At 34.1% G+C, this 18,292-nt stretch overlaps 2 protein-coding genes and 1 pseudogene across 5 annotated transcripts; all 3 read right to left on the bottom strand.

The window, feature by feature from the left end:
- Positions 1-3,244: 3,244 nt before the first annotated feature.
- Positions 3,245-5,283, bottom strand: LOC107645935 (Plant invertase/pectin methylesterase inhibitor superfamily). Its single transcript, XM_016350089.3, has 2 exons — positions 4,286-5,283; positions 3,245-4,181 (listed from the first exon to the last, which is right to left on the bottom strand). Exons 1-2 carry the CDS (start codon positions 5,229-5,231, stop codon positions 3,511-3,513), a joined length of 1,617 nt encoding a protein of 538 aa, XP_016205575.1. The 5' UTR covers positions 5,232-5,283; the 3' UTR covers positions 3,245-3,510.
- Positions 5,284-6,271: 988 nt separating this feature from the next.
- On the bottom strand, positions 6,272-10,602 carry LOC107645936 (F-box family protein). 4 transcript variants are annotated; one of them, XM_021104016.2, is made up of 8 exons: positions 9,645-10,542; positions 8,613-8,738; positions 8,358-8,462; positions 7,865-8,264; positions 7,633-7,762; positions 7,242-7,536; positions 6,897-6,935; positions 6,295-6,739 (listed from the first exon to the last, which is right to left on the bottom strand). In XM_021104016.2, the coding sequence occupies exons 1-8, from the start codon at positions 10,269-10,271 to the stop codon at positions 6,494-6,496; spliced, it is 1,968 nt and encodes a 655-aa protein (XP_020959675.1). In that variant the 5' UTR covers positions 10,272-10,542; the 3' UTR covers positions 6,295-6,493. The 4 variants fall into 4 exon arrangements, with proteins under 4 accessions (XP_088346065.1, XP_088346066.1, XP_020959675.1 ...); XM_021104017.2 differs by lacking the exon at positions 6,897-6,935 and adding an exon at positions 8,876-8,914 and having other exon boundaries at positions 9,645-10,530; XM_088489939.1 differs by lacking the exon at positions 6,897-6,935 and having other exon boundaries at positions 6,272-6,739; positions 9,645-10,602.
- A 3,284-nt stretch (positions 10,603-13,886) lies between these two features.
- Positions 13,887-14,747, bottom strand: LOC148554656 (uncharacterized; annotated as a pseudogene).
- Positions 14,748-18,292: the final 3,545 nt, after the last annotated feature.

The following is an 18,292-nucleotide window of genomic DNA, read 5'->3' as shown; positions in this document are numbered from 1 at the left end:
AAGTGTCTGTATTTTATAGGAGAAAAGCATAATAAAATAATAAAAATGTAAACCGTTGTCATTGATTATATTAGATCATATTGACTAAGGGCGCGTTTGGATAGGTTTATAAGTGACTTTTTTTAACTTTTAACTTATGAAAAGGTGCAGTATTAATGTCTGACACAATTTTTAAAACAAAATTGTAACTTTATAAAAAATTATTTTGGTACTTAAAGAGAAGTTAAAAAAATGACTTCTCTCATAATAAAAAGTTTTTTATCATTTTTCTCTTAAAATAAGTACTTTTAGAACTAAAAAATCAAACACAAAATCACTTATTTATAAGTTACTTTTAATATAAGCATTTATTGTTTAAGCTATTTCTTTAAAAGTAACTTAATTAAGTTATTTACCCAAACTGAACCTAAAAATGGTTGAATAATTATTGGTTATTTAGTATTTCTATTAGAGAAATCCAACTATTTAAAAATGTACTAATTTTAATTAACACCTAAACAAACGCGTTTAAAGTTACGTAAACAAAACTCATATATCCTTAAGTTTTGTATGAAAAAAAGAGAGCTGGCCGAAATTTAATTGCACCGAGACTTCTATCTATCATGCGTGAGGTCTAAGTAAGGAATTGTCTGTTGACAATCAATTTTAATCTCGCTGGACGCTGGAACTTTTATCAAAATTGTAAATTGCATTCGAATCACACCTATCTTATACATTCATTTTAATTATCAAATACGAGTAAAAAATTTTCTTCATTAAATACTGTTTTCTTCATCAAAATTGTCCTTGTCTTTTATCTAAAATTCCGTTGCCTTATGGAAAATTATTATTTTGCCAAAATTCAAAACAGAAAGGAAGCCACGTGAGATAGTTAATTACTTGAAGCAACAAATAGTCACTCTTTGAAATTGGAAAATGATTAGTGTGGCCATTAATTAGTTGATTATTTAAATTTTCCATCAGACACGATACACAACAACTACCACTCGGAACTTGAGTCAATAGCAGACAATGTGTGAACAAATTAATTTCTTTCAGCTTTAGTGGAATCCACGATTACAATAAGGCCTAACCTGGCAACCTCTTAAGTCTATCCATTTAATTTCGCTGTTAGATTATAAATGACGGGATAAAATATATTTAAATTTTATTTTGTTTTAATTTTATTTTAAAATTTTTTTGTTTGTATTAAATATATTTTTAATAATTAAATTTAAAAAAATTTAAGACTAATTTAATAATAATATATGATAAATATATTTAATTTATTTAAATTAAAAGTTACTTTTGTAAAATTATTTTTAAATTGGTTATATTTTTTGAATAGAAATAAATTTAATATAAATAAAAAAATAAAATAAAATAATTTTTAAAATGTATAACAATTTTAAAAATAAAAAATATATTTTATTCTAAATTATGTGGCTTAAACTAATATTCTACACTCTTAGTTTATAAAATCAAATTTTTTATCATTATTATCTACCAAGAAGCCTTTATGATTATTGTTCTTCATGCTGAGGAAGCGGGTTAATTGAATATAATATGGAAAACAGCTAAGCTAACTAATCATGTCATATCAATTAGAAAAAAGAAGAAAAATTTTCCCAGGCAATTTACATAAATAAAATGAATGAAAAAAACTGGTATGTAAATACAATATTTTGAAAAATTAGATATAAATACAACAAACCTAATTGTATGTAATCTATAACACCCTAACGCGAAATTTGGATATAGTGAATTACGTTGAAAAGTTAAAAACTCATAAACCGCTATACACCATGTAGCGGTTTATGATCATATAGGCCCAAAGCCTATTCCGTTACACCCTCTAGCGGATTATGAAGAAAGTGGAAACTTGGGAACATATTCATGAATATCAGTCTAATAGTAACAACCCGTGATACAAAATGTACAAAGTTATACAAATATACTCGTCATAAGCAATAAGTCGTACAAATATAATAGCCACCAGGCATTAACACTAACAGAGAGTAAATTACTACATAAGTCATACAAATGTAATAGTCACAAACGATTAACACTCAAAGGAAATAAAAATGTCATAAGTCATAAAAATAGGTCGGAACTAACACTAACACTAATACACCCAAGGCACTAACACACCCAAGGCACTAACACTAACACCCAAAAACATAAATCGCTACATGAGAAAATAAAATTAAAAAACTAGAAGCACAAACAATACAAGTCCTACGAACTACCAGCAATGGTGGAGCCTCTCTAGGGGCAAGATCTACGCGTGTGCCCAGGCTGTCTGCAGAGCCAGCATCGCTTCGGTCGGTTAGAGTCGGCCTCATCCATGTTGTTCTGGATTCTGGTAGACCTTGATCGCCCATCACGACAACGCCTCAAGCTAGGATCCGGAATAACGGTCGGACCATCATAAGGTAGCTAAAGTCCCTCTGGTATTGGCAGCACAAAACCCATCTGGTACACCCTGAACACCTTCTGCATGGTGTAGACTTCGTTAACATAGATAGACCAGTCAAACTGTGACTGGGCACAACATGCAATCGCATGGCAACATGGATAATGGAGAGCCTGAAAGTATCTACAGTCGCATGTACAATCTTGAAGGAAAACTCGGTACGTCCCAAGTGAAAAGGTTCCGCTCGGTGTCATCTCGACAACGGTATACTCAAACTGGTGTCTATCGAATAGGGTGACAGTGAAGCACCTGAAGTCTCTCAAGTTGCGCTCTATCGCCTTCATGAAAGACTGGCAAAACTTGGCACCGCTGGCCAACTGAGCCTCTGCCGTCTGACCACGAATCACAAACAACTCCGCTAGCCGACCATATGTGGACTTCACCAGGGCGGTAACCGGAAGATTCCGTGTACCCTTCAGAACAGAATTAATACACTCAGATATATTGGTCGTCATGTGACCGAATCGTCTGCCACTATTCTGGTGCTGAGTCCACTCTCTTCATAATCTGATAGAGGGTGTAGCGGAATAGGTTTCGGGCCCATATGATCATAAACCGCTACAGGGTGTGGCGGTTTATGAGTTTTTAGCTTCTCAACGTAATCCGCAATAGGGTGTAGCGGATTATGTGTATTCAGGTTCCGCATTAGGGTGTTGCGGATTACATACAATTAGGTTTATTGCATTTACGTTTGGTTTTTCAGAATGTTGTATTTACGTAACAATTTCTTTCATTCATTTTATTTATGTAAATTGCCCATAAATAAAAGTGGGAAAAAAGCCAGAAACATAACAAAATGACCTGAAATTACCAAAGACAAAAAATTACATAATTCACCAAACAAATTTTACCATTTTGTAGAATCATCATTAATCTATTATCCCCCAATAAAAAAACAACCTATTCTTCCTTCAACAATCAAAGAAAAAGGGTAAAATTATTGACCTAACTAAAACCTAACAATGGCAAACATATTAGTATTACCATTGATACATATCCAGATTATTATAGTAAAATAGCTAGCTAAGTAGTATAGAGGTGGAATTAGAAATGAGTCAATTGGTCAAGCCTGAAGTGAACTTGACACCTGTCCTTGGCAACCATGAGTTACCGTTAATGAACCTCTGAACCGTAAAGTAACTAGCTGCAGCAGGATTCTTAATAACATGATACCCGGGCCATTTGATCCTTCCACCAAGGGCTGACCCAGGCCCATAGTTCCTATACTCACCGTACCACAATGTATCCAATGCAAAGTTCCCAAACCACTCAAGCCAACCTTGAGGCTGCACGTGCGCACTCATGTAGGTGTTTATGTAAACTGTTCTTGAGTACTCCTTCCAGGGCCGGCCCAGATAAGTGGGCTGAGTTGCTAGAATAAAGCTATCTTGGATTGTGAAGCCTGTGCTTTGGTGTGGGCTTTTTCTTCCTTGGGCCGTGATGGTAACCTTTTGTAACGGGAGAGGGACTCTCGTGTAGATCTTGCAGTTTTGCAACACTGCTGCACCGTTGCCAAAGATGAAGTCAATGGTACCGTAAATTTCACATTCTCGGTAAAATTGACGCAGTGAGTGAGCGTAAAGTGTGTCTTGGAATCCTTCGATGCTACACCTGTAGAACGCTGATTGGTCAGAGTCCACACGAAGTGCCACTGCTTGGTGGTTCACTGGTCCAGCTGTGTTGCGGAATGTCATGTCCCTTGCAATGAATCCCTTCCCGGATACAGCTACATTGTGAATTTTGTCATTATATTTTAGTTTTCTGACATTTTACATGAAAAATAATAAACTATTTAATTTCTAAAAATATATCAGATCTTATGTTACTTACCAAGTGTAGCAGTTCTAAAAGTGGTCCATCCTTGCATGAAGTTGCGGTTGCTGGTGAGAATGGTTCTGCCAATACCATCACCAACGAGCATAATGTTGGTCATCTTCTTCTTCATATCAACATTCTCTCTGTACAACCCCTGCTTCACGTATATGACATACCTCGTGTTACTATGACTCGGAGCCGCATTAACGGCCTCCATGATGCTCCGGAAATGGCCACTCCCATCCAACGCCACCACAGCGTCCGCACGACCATGCGGGGGCGACTTCGCCTTAAGCAGCTGTTGGTCACCCTCGCTCATCCAGTCGGGAAACTCATCAACAACCGTCGTGACATTAAGAGTATTAGTCTTTCTGGGAGGGCTGAATGGTAATTTATGGAGTTGAGTGTAGAGGGATAACACATTGCTTATAAGCTGCGTAACTTGCGTTAAGCTTCCGCTTATGTAACTCTCGAGGCGCCTGTCCGTACCTTCAAACCCTTCAATGCAAGTATCTTGGTTGCTCAGAGCTGCACTTAGCCACGCTTCCAGGTTTCCCTCGTATTGCGCGCTTGTATCTCCGCCACGGATTCTTCTCATCTCTCCCATGGACCATGCCAGCTCCGAAACGGAATAGTCTAGAAGCTCCTTGCAGTCTTCTATGGCTAGTTGCTCGCGGTTGCTCACGGAGAACGTCGTGAACTTTGTGATCTTGTCGATGGCCCCCCTGGCTTCGTTGATCGTGGCACCGAGTGCGGCACTCAACACGGAAGTGGGGCTTGGGGGGCCGATCTTGACGAGCTCGTTTTGGATGTTGGCGAGGCATGAGTTTTGGTTTTCGATGTTCATGCAGGCTTGTGCAATCATGGAGTTCAGGTCTTGGGTTTCGATGCTTGATGAAAGTGAAGCCTCAAATGATGAGGGTAAAAGCATGAGGATGAAAAAGAGATTAAGCAAAGCCATTATTATTTGCCAGAGTAGTGGAAAGGTAGTAGGGTATATGTGTTTGTGTTGTTCAGAACCAACTTTTATTTATACACGAGTTTTTGCTTTCGGAATTCAAGTTCTTTTCTTGAGAGTAATATTATTCACATTCACTTTGTGCTTTTTTTCTCTGGACAAAAGTTTCAAGTAATTCCAAAGCTTGCTTTTGATGGAGGCATGGCATGGTATTCCCCATCCCCCATACATGTTTTGTGATTGTTTGGAGCTTCTCACTTTTTGATGTTTCATCGATTATTATTTATACAAGGCCGTGGCTTCTTTTGTATCAAGGTGCAACCTAAGTCAAAATAAACAGTTAAATGAATAACCAACCTTATTATGTTTCTCTCAAGCTAAGGTCCCGTTCGGACAGCACATAAATTGAGGCCTATACTCTATGGTTTTATTTTATTTTATTTTAAAATGATAGGTGAAGGCATTCCGAAAGTTGTATACTCGTATTCTTTGCTTCATAGTCGCGTAAAAACTCGAGCTGCATCTGGTTCTTAGCTGCTTTCGCATTGCATAGCTTGATTTCTACCTAAGTAATCTAGTTCCTACTATTGGAACTAATTCAGATTTTTTAATATATGAAACTTAATTACCTGGAGTCGTCTTTTACCAGGTCTAAAATAATTATGTATAACAGACCCCTGCACCGATATAATTTGAGATTATGTATAACATATCGTTCTTGTATGGATATTTGTAGAAATGGAACTTTTACAACGGAAGAATCAACATATAATTTTGATAATAAGCACTGGGTTAATTCCTAAATATGTTAAGACTCGGTCACCCGTCTCTGTCTAACTCTAAGTATGATCATCAAACACTTTGCCTAGAAATATATCGACAGTCAGATTTATATATACTCGATAATGACAAAACTGCTAATGAAGTTAACTTCCAATGATCGAACTTGATTCAATTTTAACATGGGATGGGTTACAGAATCAAATTTGTAAGCATAACTATTAAGTTAAAATCAGATTCAACTCTTGTGAGAAGTAACCTCATAAATAAGGAAGAAGATACCTTGAGAAGGTAAATTCCTTTTTCTTAAACCCGTCAATGTAACCTGACAGAAGTATTATTTGTACCACCTTATTTGAGTAGGACCATACAAGAGAAATTTATAAAATCATTGAACCTAAGGCCTCTTTGGTACCTTGTTTTCCAAGAAAAGCAAGCAAAATACATTAATTTATCTTGGCCTTGATGACCTATTAATAGCATGGCTAATCCCATCTGACCTTGCACCCTTGTGCTTGGAACGTATCAAGTATTTCCGACGAAATCAAGAACCGCAGAGAACTATGTAGTTTAACCTTCTTGATGCGGCCGCAGCAAGCTCTTAGGGCAAGTTCCATCCCTTTTACAGTGACTTTAAAAAGATGCACCAGTTTTGCATCCTGAAGGCGTTTCAAGTTTCCCATCATGAGGCACAACACCACATCTGACACATTGCAGTTGCTCAAGTTTATCTGCCAACATCATCATCACTATACCCAGTTAGTCATTCAAATACACTAATATATACTTCCTCTTTCACCATTATTTGAGGAATAATTAACGCATGTTGGGCTTGTAAAAGTGTAAATAGGAACTTCAGTTATAGAAAGCATAAGAAAATACTCATACCGGCTGTAGAAACCACGTGTTACCAGCATAGCAGGTTTTCTACGTTTAGTGTATCAGTTTGTCAATTAGCAAAGAAACAAAAGATTATCTTATGAAGCATTGAGAAGCAGTAGGAGTATCATAGTGTTGGTCAATGACTCAGTCTCAAAGGAGTATCATAGTGACAAATTTGTCAATAAGATCAAACTAGAAGACAGTACATAACTTAAGAATCAATAAAACCTGAGGAGTATCATTTATGTCCCTTCAGGCACATTCATTTGACTTACTTTCGATTTGGAGGCTGCATTCCTTTGTTATAAGAAGGCAGAAATAATGTAATTGAGTAATGCAAATACCACTGACCTGCCGCAGGTTTTGTGAGTAAAAAGCAAGGGCCCAGAAACCAGAATCATCTATTTTTTCACAATGTTTTAAATCTAAATCGGCCAGTCTCTTGCAACTCAGTGCAACAGCTTTTATACCAATGCTTGTGACGTTTGAAAGCCCACGCATCTCCAGTTCCGATAATTCACCAAGATGGCTGAGATACTCCATCCCTTTGTCTGTGATCCTATTGCAATACGACACATTAAGCTTCATCAACTTCTTACATCCACTTGCAAGTGCTGCTAGCCCATCATCTCCAATATATACACATCTACAATAGACAAATGGAATGAACTAAACAAATCACTACTTGATTTACAGTTCATTGAAACATAAACAATTACACACGCCCGCAAAGTTCAATTACCGATAGAGATCAAGTTCAGCCATTTTTCGGCAATTATAAGCAATTTGTGACAATCCAATGTTTGATATGTTTGTGCACAATCCTAACTTCAATCTTACGAGTTCTGAACACCCAGATAGGTACTTAAGTGCTGCAAGAAGACAGAACGTTGGAAATAGATTAATCAGAACTACTGCCACTCTCGAACACAATTCATACAACTAATTACAGATATAGCTCTGCTGAAATTTACCAATGTCATTGATGCCAGAGCAATCAGTAAGATCAAGTTCTTCAAGCAGCAAGCAACTCGATCCAAGATGATAAATACAATTCTCAGTCACCATGTCACACGACTCTAACCTAAGACAGACAAGGTCCGGACAAGTGTCTGCTATTGTAGAGATGGCTGCATCAGTGATGGAGCGACAACAAGTCAAATCAAGTATCTTCAAACTGCCACAGCCGGATACTAGGTGCAAAATACCCATGTTGGTTACACCAATACATTTGCTTAAACCAAGCTCCACTATAAACTTGCAGTTTTTCCCTATGGTCTGGAGGAAGAAGTCAGAAACTTGAACACCATCAATTCTAATTACGCTCAGCTGCTCTAAATTCTTCAAGCAATGAACAAGAGGTCCTGAAAGTTCCTGTAGGACATGGCTAAGTGTAAGTGTATAGTAAGTTTATGACGATGCAGGATAATGTGTATACACTTATATCATATATCACGATAAACTCACAGAGAGGCAGTATCCTGCAGCTATCTGTACAAGATCCACATGTCCACTAACTAGAGATATTAAGCCAGAGGAGCTAATACAGTTGCACCGTGAGACATCAATCGTCTGCAATACAAGGAAATGACGCTTGTTTAAAATTAAGGACATATATCTGTCTCTATGTTCCACAGAACTCATCAGGCAAACTTCTTGACTTGTTTAAACCCAGTACTGAGACATTTTAAAACTTAGAGTGAACAAATAACTAAAGTTCACCTTAAGAAGTGGACATCCATTTTCAAGATACCGCAATCCAACATCATCCACTAAAGAGCAGCCCACCATAACAAGAACCTCTAGATTTAATAGAGAAGCTATTGATCGCAAAGATTTGCTTGTAACCTGATGACGGAAGATCCCAAAATTATTCAAAAGATAATTTTAAAAAATATAGACGTAATTTTTTTTTTCTTTTTTATCCACTGTCAAGTGCAAAAATATTTTATGTAGTAATTTTAATCATCCAATCATAACTTCACCTCTACACTCTCAGGAGTAGCAAGAATAGAACTCCGTGACTGTGTAAGGCAGCAAAACATAGCCAAATATAGGTGGAATAACCGATTAAGGTGATGAGTTAAAACAGAAAACCATATCAGCAACTGCCATTACTGCATATACAAGTACAACAACAATACATTGTCCTTAGTCAAGAAAAAACAATTGTTTTTTCTTTCCCATTCCGATATATTTGAAACCAAATGTTTTCTTCATTTATTGTAAGCATGAAAAATAAAAGCCACTTATTCAGGATGTAGCAACTAGTCTTTGAAAGACATCCGAAACCCACTACCCAAGAATCCTATTTGAAAAGTTGGGAATATGACTAAAAGAATTTGGTTTGCACTCTTCGAAAAAGCTTATAGAATGTTTCAATTATAACTAGTTAACAATTTTTACTTTTACCATTAATACGAATGATAAGGAATAAAGGATTAAATGGTTTCCAAAATAAGTGATTGCCCCCTGTCGGTGATGAGCACCCAGTTTTAACAACAATATAACTCCCGTCACCATCATCCATCTTTGTTTCTCAATCTCTCTGTCCCTTTCATTCACCAATCTGCACATGGTGCTGTAATGTGAAACTGAGATAACTGTTTTCAACAAAGACAAAGGACTAAGTGTGAAAACTGAAAAGTCAAAACCAAAATGGATCATCTAATCAGCATATCCAATTAGTGGCTCTCAAATAAGTACTACCAATAATGTCATGGCCAAACACCTTTCCATAACTAACTAACTAACCTTGAGATACGAGACATCGAGAACTTTCAAATAGAAGCACTTCTTGCAAAGAAGGTCAACGCCAAGATCAGATATCTCAAAGCACCACTTCAAGCTAAGGCGCTCTAATCTGCTGCAACCAACAGCGATCCTGGCCAACCCAATATCAGTGACACCCAAGCACTTGTCCATGTTCACCTCCCTCAACCTCGTGCCGCACGAAATGGCCGCAGCCTCTCTGTCACCGAAACCCCAACAATGCGACACGTCAACGGCCTCCAACAAGGGACACGCACGAACCAGCTGTTCCAGACCCGAGTGGCCCAAACCGGTGGCTCGACTCAGCACCAGCCTCTTAAGCCCCCGAGTCCAACCGGGCGATCCCTGACTCAGCATAACCTTGACGGCTCCGTCGTCGATCCGCGGGCAGAGGGAGAGGTCAAGTTCCTGAATGTTGCGGAATTTGTGGAGCAGGGCGAGCAGGAACTCGATCCGGAGGATCCGAATGGTTGTTCGGGTGAGGGATTCGACCCGGTTCAGGTGCTTGCAGACGAGTCGCCATGATTTTCGGTCGGCGTCAGAGTGGAGGTGGTGAAGGACTCGGACGAGGAGGTCCTCGGTTAAGACGCAGAGAAGGGATTCAGACATGATTAAAAAAATAATAAGAAAAAAGAGAAGAGTGAGTGGGGTTTAGTTTAGGTAGGAACGAAGAGGAACAAGAGGCGGAGGTGGAGAAGGGGATGGAGGATGCGTTTGGAGAGTGTGGGGGAAAATGTGGAGTGTGGTTGTGACGGTTTCATTGCTTCTACGCTGCGTTTGTTCGGAAAAGAGAGGGAGTGCAGTGGGAAGAAGGAAAAGCGGCCAGCAAGAAAGGGGAAGAACGGAGGAGAGAAATGGTATGTTTTTCCACTTTGATCATGTCCTCTCTTGTACTACTTCATTATATTTCTTCTCACTCCCTAATAACCATTAAGGAAGCAAACAACCACTTAATCAACATAACATATAACTAAGCAATAACCCTAGCTCTTCTAGCTTGTGATAAATTAGTTTCATCTTGCATGCCCCAGGGGAGGCAGCTATATCAGGTGTATGTTAGACTTAGACAAGCCTCACATTTAAAATTAGAGTCATCTGATCTTTAAATTATTAACAATTTTTTATATATAAAAATAAACAAACTAACCAATTTTATTTTTTCTAAAAAAAATTCAATAGGCAATTGGAAATTATTAATCACAAAGACTTTCTCTTAAAATTATCATAGCTGAGATTCTAACTTAACCTTTTTTTAATGGTCGAGATTTTTTATTTAAATAAATAAAATAAATATTTTATTTTTCTAAAATAAATAATTATAAAAATTATTATGGAAATAGGTTTCGGTCTTATTTCATTTACAAAATTTAGAATAGTAATTTATGATACTATGTAATTTATACAATCTGCTGTAAAGACGATATGCATGGATTAGCTGCTTCAATAAAATCTTTTCTTTTGGCAAGATAATTTTTATGTTATGTATGGTCGTGTTTAAGGGTATATCTGTTAAAGTAGATTCTTTTCTTTTTGGGATATTATTACTGTTTTTTTTTTTTCCCATTATCTTCTTCACTTAGCAACGATTCATCTGTTTCGTGGATATTATCCAATTGCTCAAACTCAACATATAACTTCAGGATCGGCACATGAGTTTAATTCATATTTTTAGCATAATAACTTCATCAATTACATTCATTAATTGAAATTGTATCACACCATCGAAAGATAACACCGATTGTCTGTATAAAATATTACTAATTTTTTTTGAAATATTGTGTATGTGTTGGCATAATATATTTTTTTTACTCTTCAAATGACAACGTGCAAAAAATAATAAAAGAAATTGGATTTCTATAAATAAATTTTATACTCTCAGTTGTATATAGTATAACTTCACCATTAAAATATATCAGTAAACTCACATTAGCTTCTATTACTCTTACAACAAAAATTAAGAAAAAAATTGACACATACTGCAAACATTTTGAAGAAAGGGACAAAATTTATTAAAAAAAGATTTAAAGTGAGACTGAATATGAAGAGAAGAGTGAAAGTGAACTCATTTGCAAACTTGATTAACTGTTTTATACATTTAAATCGTTAATTTAATAATATAATTAAATGTTTTTTTAAAATAATATTAAAATATTAATATTTCACACGATAAAATAATCTTTTTACACTCAACAAATTGACGAAAATAGGATAAAAAACGCATTTAAGTCAAGGAGAGAAGTTTATTACGCATATAAGCCAAACAAGAATCTGATACAAGAATCAGCCAAAGCACACCTTAATGTAATTCGAAACAACTTTATTCGAATTACATTCCTTAGTAATTCGAATCAATACAGCTCAAATTATTCTCAACCATTGCGTACAAGTAATTAACACGTGCGTAGGAGGAAGTTCGAATCAAATTGATTCGAATTACTCACATTTTGAATCAAATGGTAATTCGAATTACACATTGTACAATAAGATACTAGAAAAAATACTATATAATATAAAAAAATACTAAAAGAAGTATAAAACAAGATTATAGTAAATTAATTTTAGTATAAAATTATTAAATATAAATTAATTTTAACTCCTATTAGTACATTGAATTAAAAATAACATATAAAAATGTACTTGCATTTATTAAATTTTAATAACATATAAAAATTTAATGACTTTTTAAATATTTTTTTATAATAGGAGTACATTTTTATATACTTTAAATACTTTATATAAAAATGTACTTGTATTTATCATACAAAAATAAAGTGTTGTGCCAATATAATAACATTATAACATCTTAAATCAATTTTTTTCTAGGATTTTAGATTAAAAGCAGCACATGAAAAAATATTATTGGTATTTTAAAGCTAACTTAATTAAAAAAGATAGAACTGTAATTTTTAGGATTTTATGTACATAATTAGGCTAATTTTTTTTAATATTGATCAAAGATGTGTGTTACACTATGTTATTTAGTTTCAGGTAAATTTTACTCTACTATATATTTTTTTTTTTACTTTTCAAAAAATACAAATCTAAAAAATTTTATAAAACGTGAATGATATTTTCTTTTAAATTAATTTATAAAATTTTTTAGATTTGTGTCTTCTGAAAAAGTAAAAAAAAAATTATAGTAGAGTAAAACTTGCCTGAAACCAAATAACATAGTGTAACACACATCTTTGATCAATGTTAAAAAAAATTAGCCTAATTATATACATAAATTCCTAAAAAATACAGTTCTATCTTTTTTAATTAAGTTAGTTTTAAAATACCAATAATACTTTTTTATGTGCTGCTTTTAATCTAAAATCCTAGAAAAAAATTGATTTAAAATGTTATAATGTTATTATATTGACACAACACTTTATTTTTGTATGATAAATACAAGTACATTTTTATATAAAGTATTTAAAGTATATAAAAATGTACCCCTATTATAAAAAAAAATATTTAAAAAGTCATTAAATTTTTATATGTTATTAAAATTTAATAAATACAAGTACATTTTTATATGTTATTTTTAATTTAATGTACTAATAGGAGTTAAAATTAATTTATATTTAATAATTTTATACTAAAATTAATTTACTATAATCTTGTTTTATACTTCTTTTAGTATATTTTTTTATATTATATAGTATTTTTTCTAGTATCTTATTGTACAATGTGTAATTCGAATTACCATTTGATTTGAAATGTGAGTAATTCGAATCAATTTGATTCGAACTTCCTCCTACGCACGTGTTCCTACTAATTCAAATTGACACAATTCGAATTATGCTTTTATAATTCGTTCCAAGTTGATTCGAATTACTTGTACGCAATGATTGGGAATAATTCGAGTTGTATTGATTCGAATTATTAAGGAATATAATTCGAATAAAGTTGTTTCGAATTACATTAAAGTATGCTTTGGCGGATTCTTGTATCAGAGTTTTGTTTGGCTTATATGCGTAATAAACTTCTCTCCTTGGCTTAAATGCGTTTTTTACCCGACGAAAATATCATGTCAAAACATTTCTAGTTGTGAATGATTTAATTTATTATTTTAAAAAAAATAAAAAAAATTCACATGGTGCTTGATGAGCTGACAAGTCCTTTTCCCCATAACTTTGTCGCACAGTGCAGATGTGAAAGAAACAAATTTAAAAAATTTTTAAACCCTTTTCGTATAGTGCGAGAAATAGAAGGTCCACCACATCCTAGAATAATACCTCAGAGTCTCATCTTGGCGCACATATGTAATATTATTTTTATATTAAAATTTTTGAGCCACATAAAATACTTTGTTCTATAAAGATAAATCAATTGTTGTGTATCTTCGGATGATAAAAAAAATTCCTTCTACTACTAATCTGTGATCATTTACAAAATTTTCAATAAATCTTATTACTAGCAAGATTTTTTCTGCAGATACCATCCAAGTACAAATTTTTTAAAAAATTATTTCTTAAATATGGTTTCTCCTCTTTATATTTTGTCTCCATAGTTAGTGTTAAAAGAATTAATCTTTAAGAAATTTGTCCACAAATATTCCAAGCTTCGATAAAACCATCTTGTGTCAAGGCATAAAAATAGTTGTTGCTGAACACAATGTCACAATAAAATTGCTTATCATCAGAAAGCTCAATCCTAAGTTATAGAATTGCAATAAATAATTTTGTAGTTAGAACTATATATGATGGCAAGAATGTAACTTGAAGAAGAAGAATAACACATCAAGATTGCTTTGACTATGAAAATTTTTTTTAAGCATTTAGCAAAGTAAAATTATGTGACAGGGTGCAAGAATGAAAAGAGAAAAGGTGGCAGGTTAATGGTAGTAGAAAAAGAAGAGTTTAGAAGAAGTGAAACTCCATTCTGATCCAAAAACACAATCCAACCATGAGAAGAACTAATATTTCACGCTCCAACATGATCCTTCAACATGTTCTTTCATTCATAACGTTTGTTCTCCGATAAACTGAAGATGCTTAGGTCAATGGTTATAGGATCATCATCATCTTTATCAATGAGGTGTGTTTGTTGAATGTTTGGAAGATGAGCGAAAAAAACTAAAAGAGAAGGATAAACCATTGAAGTGTGAGTAGTATTTTTCATTCTTCTTTTTTGACGCTCTTTAATTTTATGAAAGAAAATTTTTAAGGTTAAAACTTTAAATGGACTGATATATAACTTTAAAGGATCCCGCTAGGAAGATAATGAATTATTTGTACCATATCATGATACCATTCATCCCAAAAATTTCAACTAATGAAAAAAAGTAATACTAATGGTTATATCTCTAATACTCCCTAAACCTCTATTGTATACATTGTACAAAAATTTCATTGGCTCCTCATACTTTCCTAACTTTAAATTTTAAAATTTCATTAATGAGATAAAATATTATTAAAAAATTTAAAAAATCTAATAAAAAATATGTCAATCTTAACAATTTCAAGTGTCAACTCCTCAATTGAGCGCATTACAACAATTAGTTGCTTTTTAGTTTTACAAAACTTAATTTCCCTCTTTTTATGTATTTTACTATTTTTACAATAATTTAGTTTTCCTCCTTTTATGTATTTTACAATAATTGTGTAAATTTTTATTTTAAAAAAATATGGATAGAGAAGATAAAAATATATTATAATATTTAAAGTTTAAACACAAGCTTTGAAAGATTAAAGATAACATAAAAGTATACATTAAAAATTAATTATTATATATTTATATTATTTTAAATATTTTTAATTTATATTTTATATATTAATATATATTTAATTAATTTGGTGATTAATTTTTTTAAATAATGGACGTTCAAAAATTGATATAATACTTGTAAATTTAATCTAATAAATAATAATTGGTATGATATTGTAATTAAATAAATATTCATAATAATTCTTGAAATTCAAATTGTTATCTAATTTAGTCTTTTATTTTAATAAATGATCAATTAAATCTTCTAAACTAAAAAATGTACATTCTCGTTAGTCTCTTGGAGAAAGCCATATAATCGAATAAATTCTCTGTCCCTTAGAGAAGGCTGTGTAATTGAGTAAATCTCCTGCACCGATATAATTTGAGATTAGAGTATTTATCCATTTTGGTCTTTAAAAAATTTTAGACCAGACACTTTAGTTCCCAATTAAGATTAATTATTCGATTTCTAACAATTAATTCTGTCAGTCACTTAGGTCATTTGCTCTGTCAACTCTAACGGAGGACAAAACAGTCCCTGATAACTCTAACAGGGGACAAATGATCCATGACCTCTCTGTTCGAAAACGATATTGTCCTCCCCAAATTTCTATCATATCTCGCATAACCCTAAAAGTTTAACACTGCGACTTCAAGTTACACAATGCACACTCTGCAACTTCAATGTTTATAAGAAGAAAAATCCTCAATTTGTTCTCAACCAATTCATACTCAGGAAACTAATAACTATGTCTATCAAGTATTTGTCATCTTAGATGGATCTCATGAATCTAGACAACAAGTCCAATTTATTAAAATCCGTCGTTGTCGTCGCCATCTCCCTCCCCGTCTTTCCTATCATCTCCATGGCTACATTGTCCACCACTCTGATCGCTTCTTTCAGCTTCTTCTCCGAACCAATGTTCAATAATTACTCCAGTTTCTATATGAGCGGTGACAGCGACATTGCTTGCTATACTGATAGCTTGGATGTGAGGTCGATTATTGAACCAATGTTCAATAATCGCTCCAGTTTCTATATGAGCGGTAACAGCGACATTGCTTGCTATACTGATAGCTTGGATGTGAGGTCGAAGATGTTTGTCAGTTTGGACTCCAGAAAAGAAGGAATGAAACACTCGGGGTCCATTTCAAATGAGAATTTGCATATGATGTCGAAGGAGAATCTTCTCATGATGTCCTAATGTCCAACAATCTATATTGCTTGCCAGTGAGTGGAGAAAGACGTGCCCTTGAGGTAGTTGTGAAACTTGGTCTTGAGGATGTGGTGGACGTTGTCGGGATTGGAGGTGATGCTGTTATCGAGGACGTGGAGGTGGATGCTTCTGGTGGATGAAGTACGGAAGAGGTGGATGTAACAGTCACAGAGATTTAGGAAGTGTGTGGTCCATGACATGTTGAGATAGGTGCGATACGCGTGGTAGTTATACCATGGCTTGATCTTGGAGTTGAAGAGGAGGAAGGAAAAGATAGAGAAGAAGACTGTGAAGGTAAAGAAGGAGAGTATGAATGTTAGGGTTATACGAGATATGATGGAAATTGGGGGAGAATTGTGTCATTTCTCTAACACCCTAATTACCCTAAACCTTACTTCATGTCGTAAAGAAAATGATAATTAAAGGTCACGACAATTCTAAGGCTTATACAATATATATATAGAAAGAGATAGTAATTCTAGAAGTTCGATGAAGAAATAAGCTCAAAAACAGAGTTTTAAAAGCACAAAATGTTCACACAAAGCTAAAAGCATAAAGGTACAAGGTATAGATACAAGATAATAAGGCATATGTAGATATATGAGTATAATAGTTATAAAGTACTAGTCTCAACCCGCGGAGTTTAAGCCGGCTAGTTATATACAGACATAACAGAATTCTGAAAGTTAAAACATCATCTACAATATCTCTCTTAGAGTTAGTCATCTAAGGCAAATAAAGATACAAAAGTGAGAGTACTAAACAAAATAATCAAAATGCAAAAGTTGATAAAGGATCATCCGCTCTGTCACCATCACGCAACTCACCGAGGTGGGTTACGACCTGCATCTGAAAAACAACAACAGAATATAGTATGAGAACTGGAGGTTCTCAGTATGGTAATAGTGCCCAGTAATGTAAGATATAAGATTCCAAGACGACAGAGGCAATTCTAGAACTTTACATCTTCATAATATTCAAGCTTATAAAACAAGTAAATAAATCCTTAAACAGGTCATCTAACTTAAGGGATGTCTAATCTAACATTTACACCGCTATCCCACAGCCTTCGCCAGCCTAACCACCATGCGATCACATCGCCACCACCTACCGAACCTCCTCAATTCCAATAGAAAACACAAGTAATTCATACAAGTAAAGTACAAGTAACTATCATGTATAGCAAGTAAATCAAGAAGCAATTAAGCATGTTATACAATTAGGCATAGTATGCAAGTAAATAAAGCAAGCAACCACATAGAAAATGCACATGATGAATGCCTATCTTATTGGTTGTGATATCACATTGTTGGTTCAATTGCAAACCCGAGACATTCCCATGGAAATGTCGCCTTTCGATCACGAATAAAATGGGTACCCCCAGGGATATCGTACCCGGCACAGGGTCCAGGGATATAATGTCCGTGCACACTCTTGTGATTTCGAAAGGATACGAGCGGGATACTCAGCCACAGACTTGTAAAATTTTGTAAAGTTGCATAAATCAGTTTTAAACACCAAACTTTACACATTCATAACTTCCTCTGCGAAACTCCATTTTCCTCAAACTTTACATCATTTTAAAGCTCTTAAAACAACCTTTAATTTAAAACAAAAATCATCAAATTTAAAGATTTGAGGCTCAAGTTATGATCCGGCAAAATTTGCCAAAAATCAAGTTTTACAAAATCAGCAAGGTTCTCTAAATCTCAAAACTTC

This window comes from Arachis ipaensis, chromosome B6, assembly GCF_059453495.1.
Source record: "Arachis ipaensis isolate K30076 ecotype BB chromosome B6, ASM5945349v1, whole genome shotgun sequence".
Taxonomy (NCBI): Eukaryota; Viridiplantae; Streptophyta; class Magnoliopsida; order Fabales; family Fabaceae; genus Arachis; species Arachis ipaensis.
Note: the sequence above shows the minus strand (reverse complement) of the source record. Positions and strands in the feature narration are given on the sequence as shown.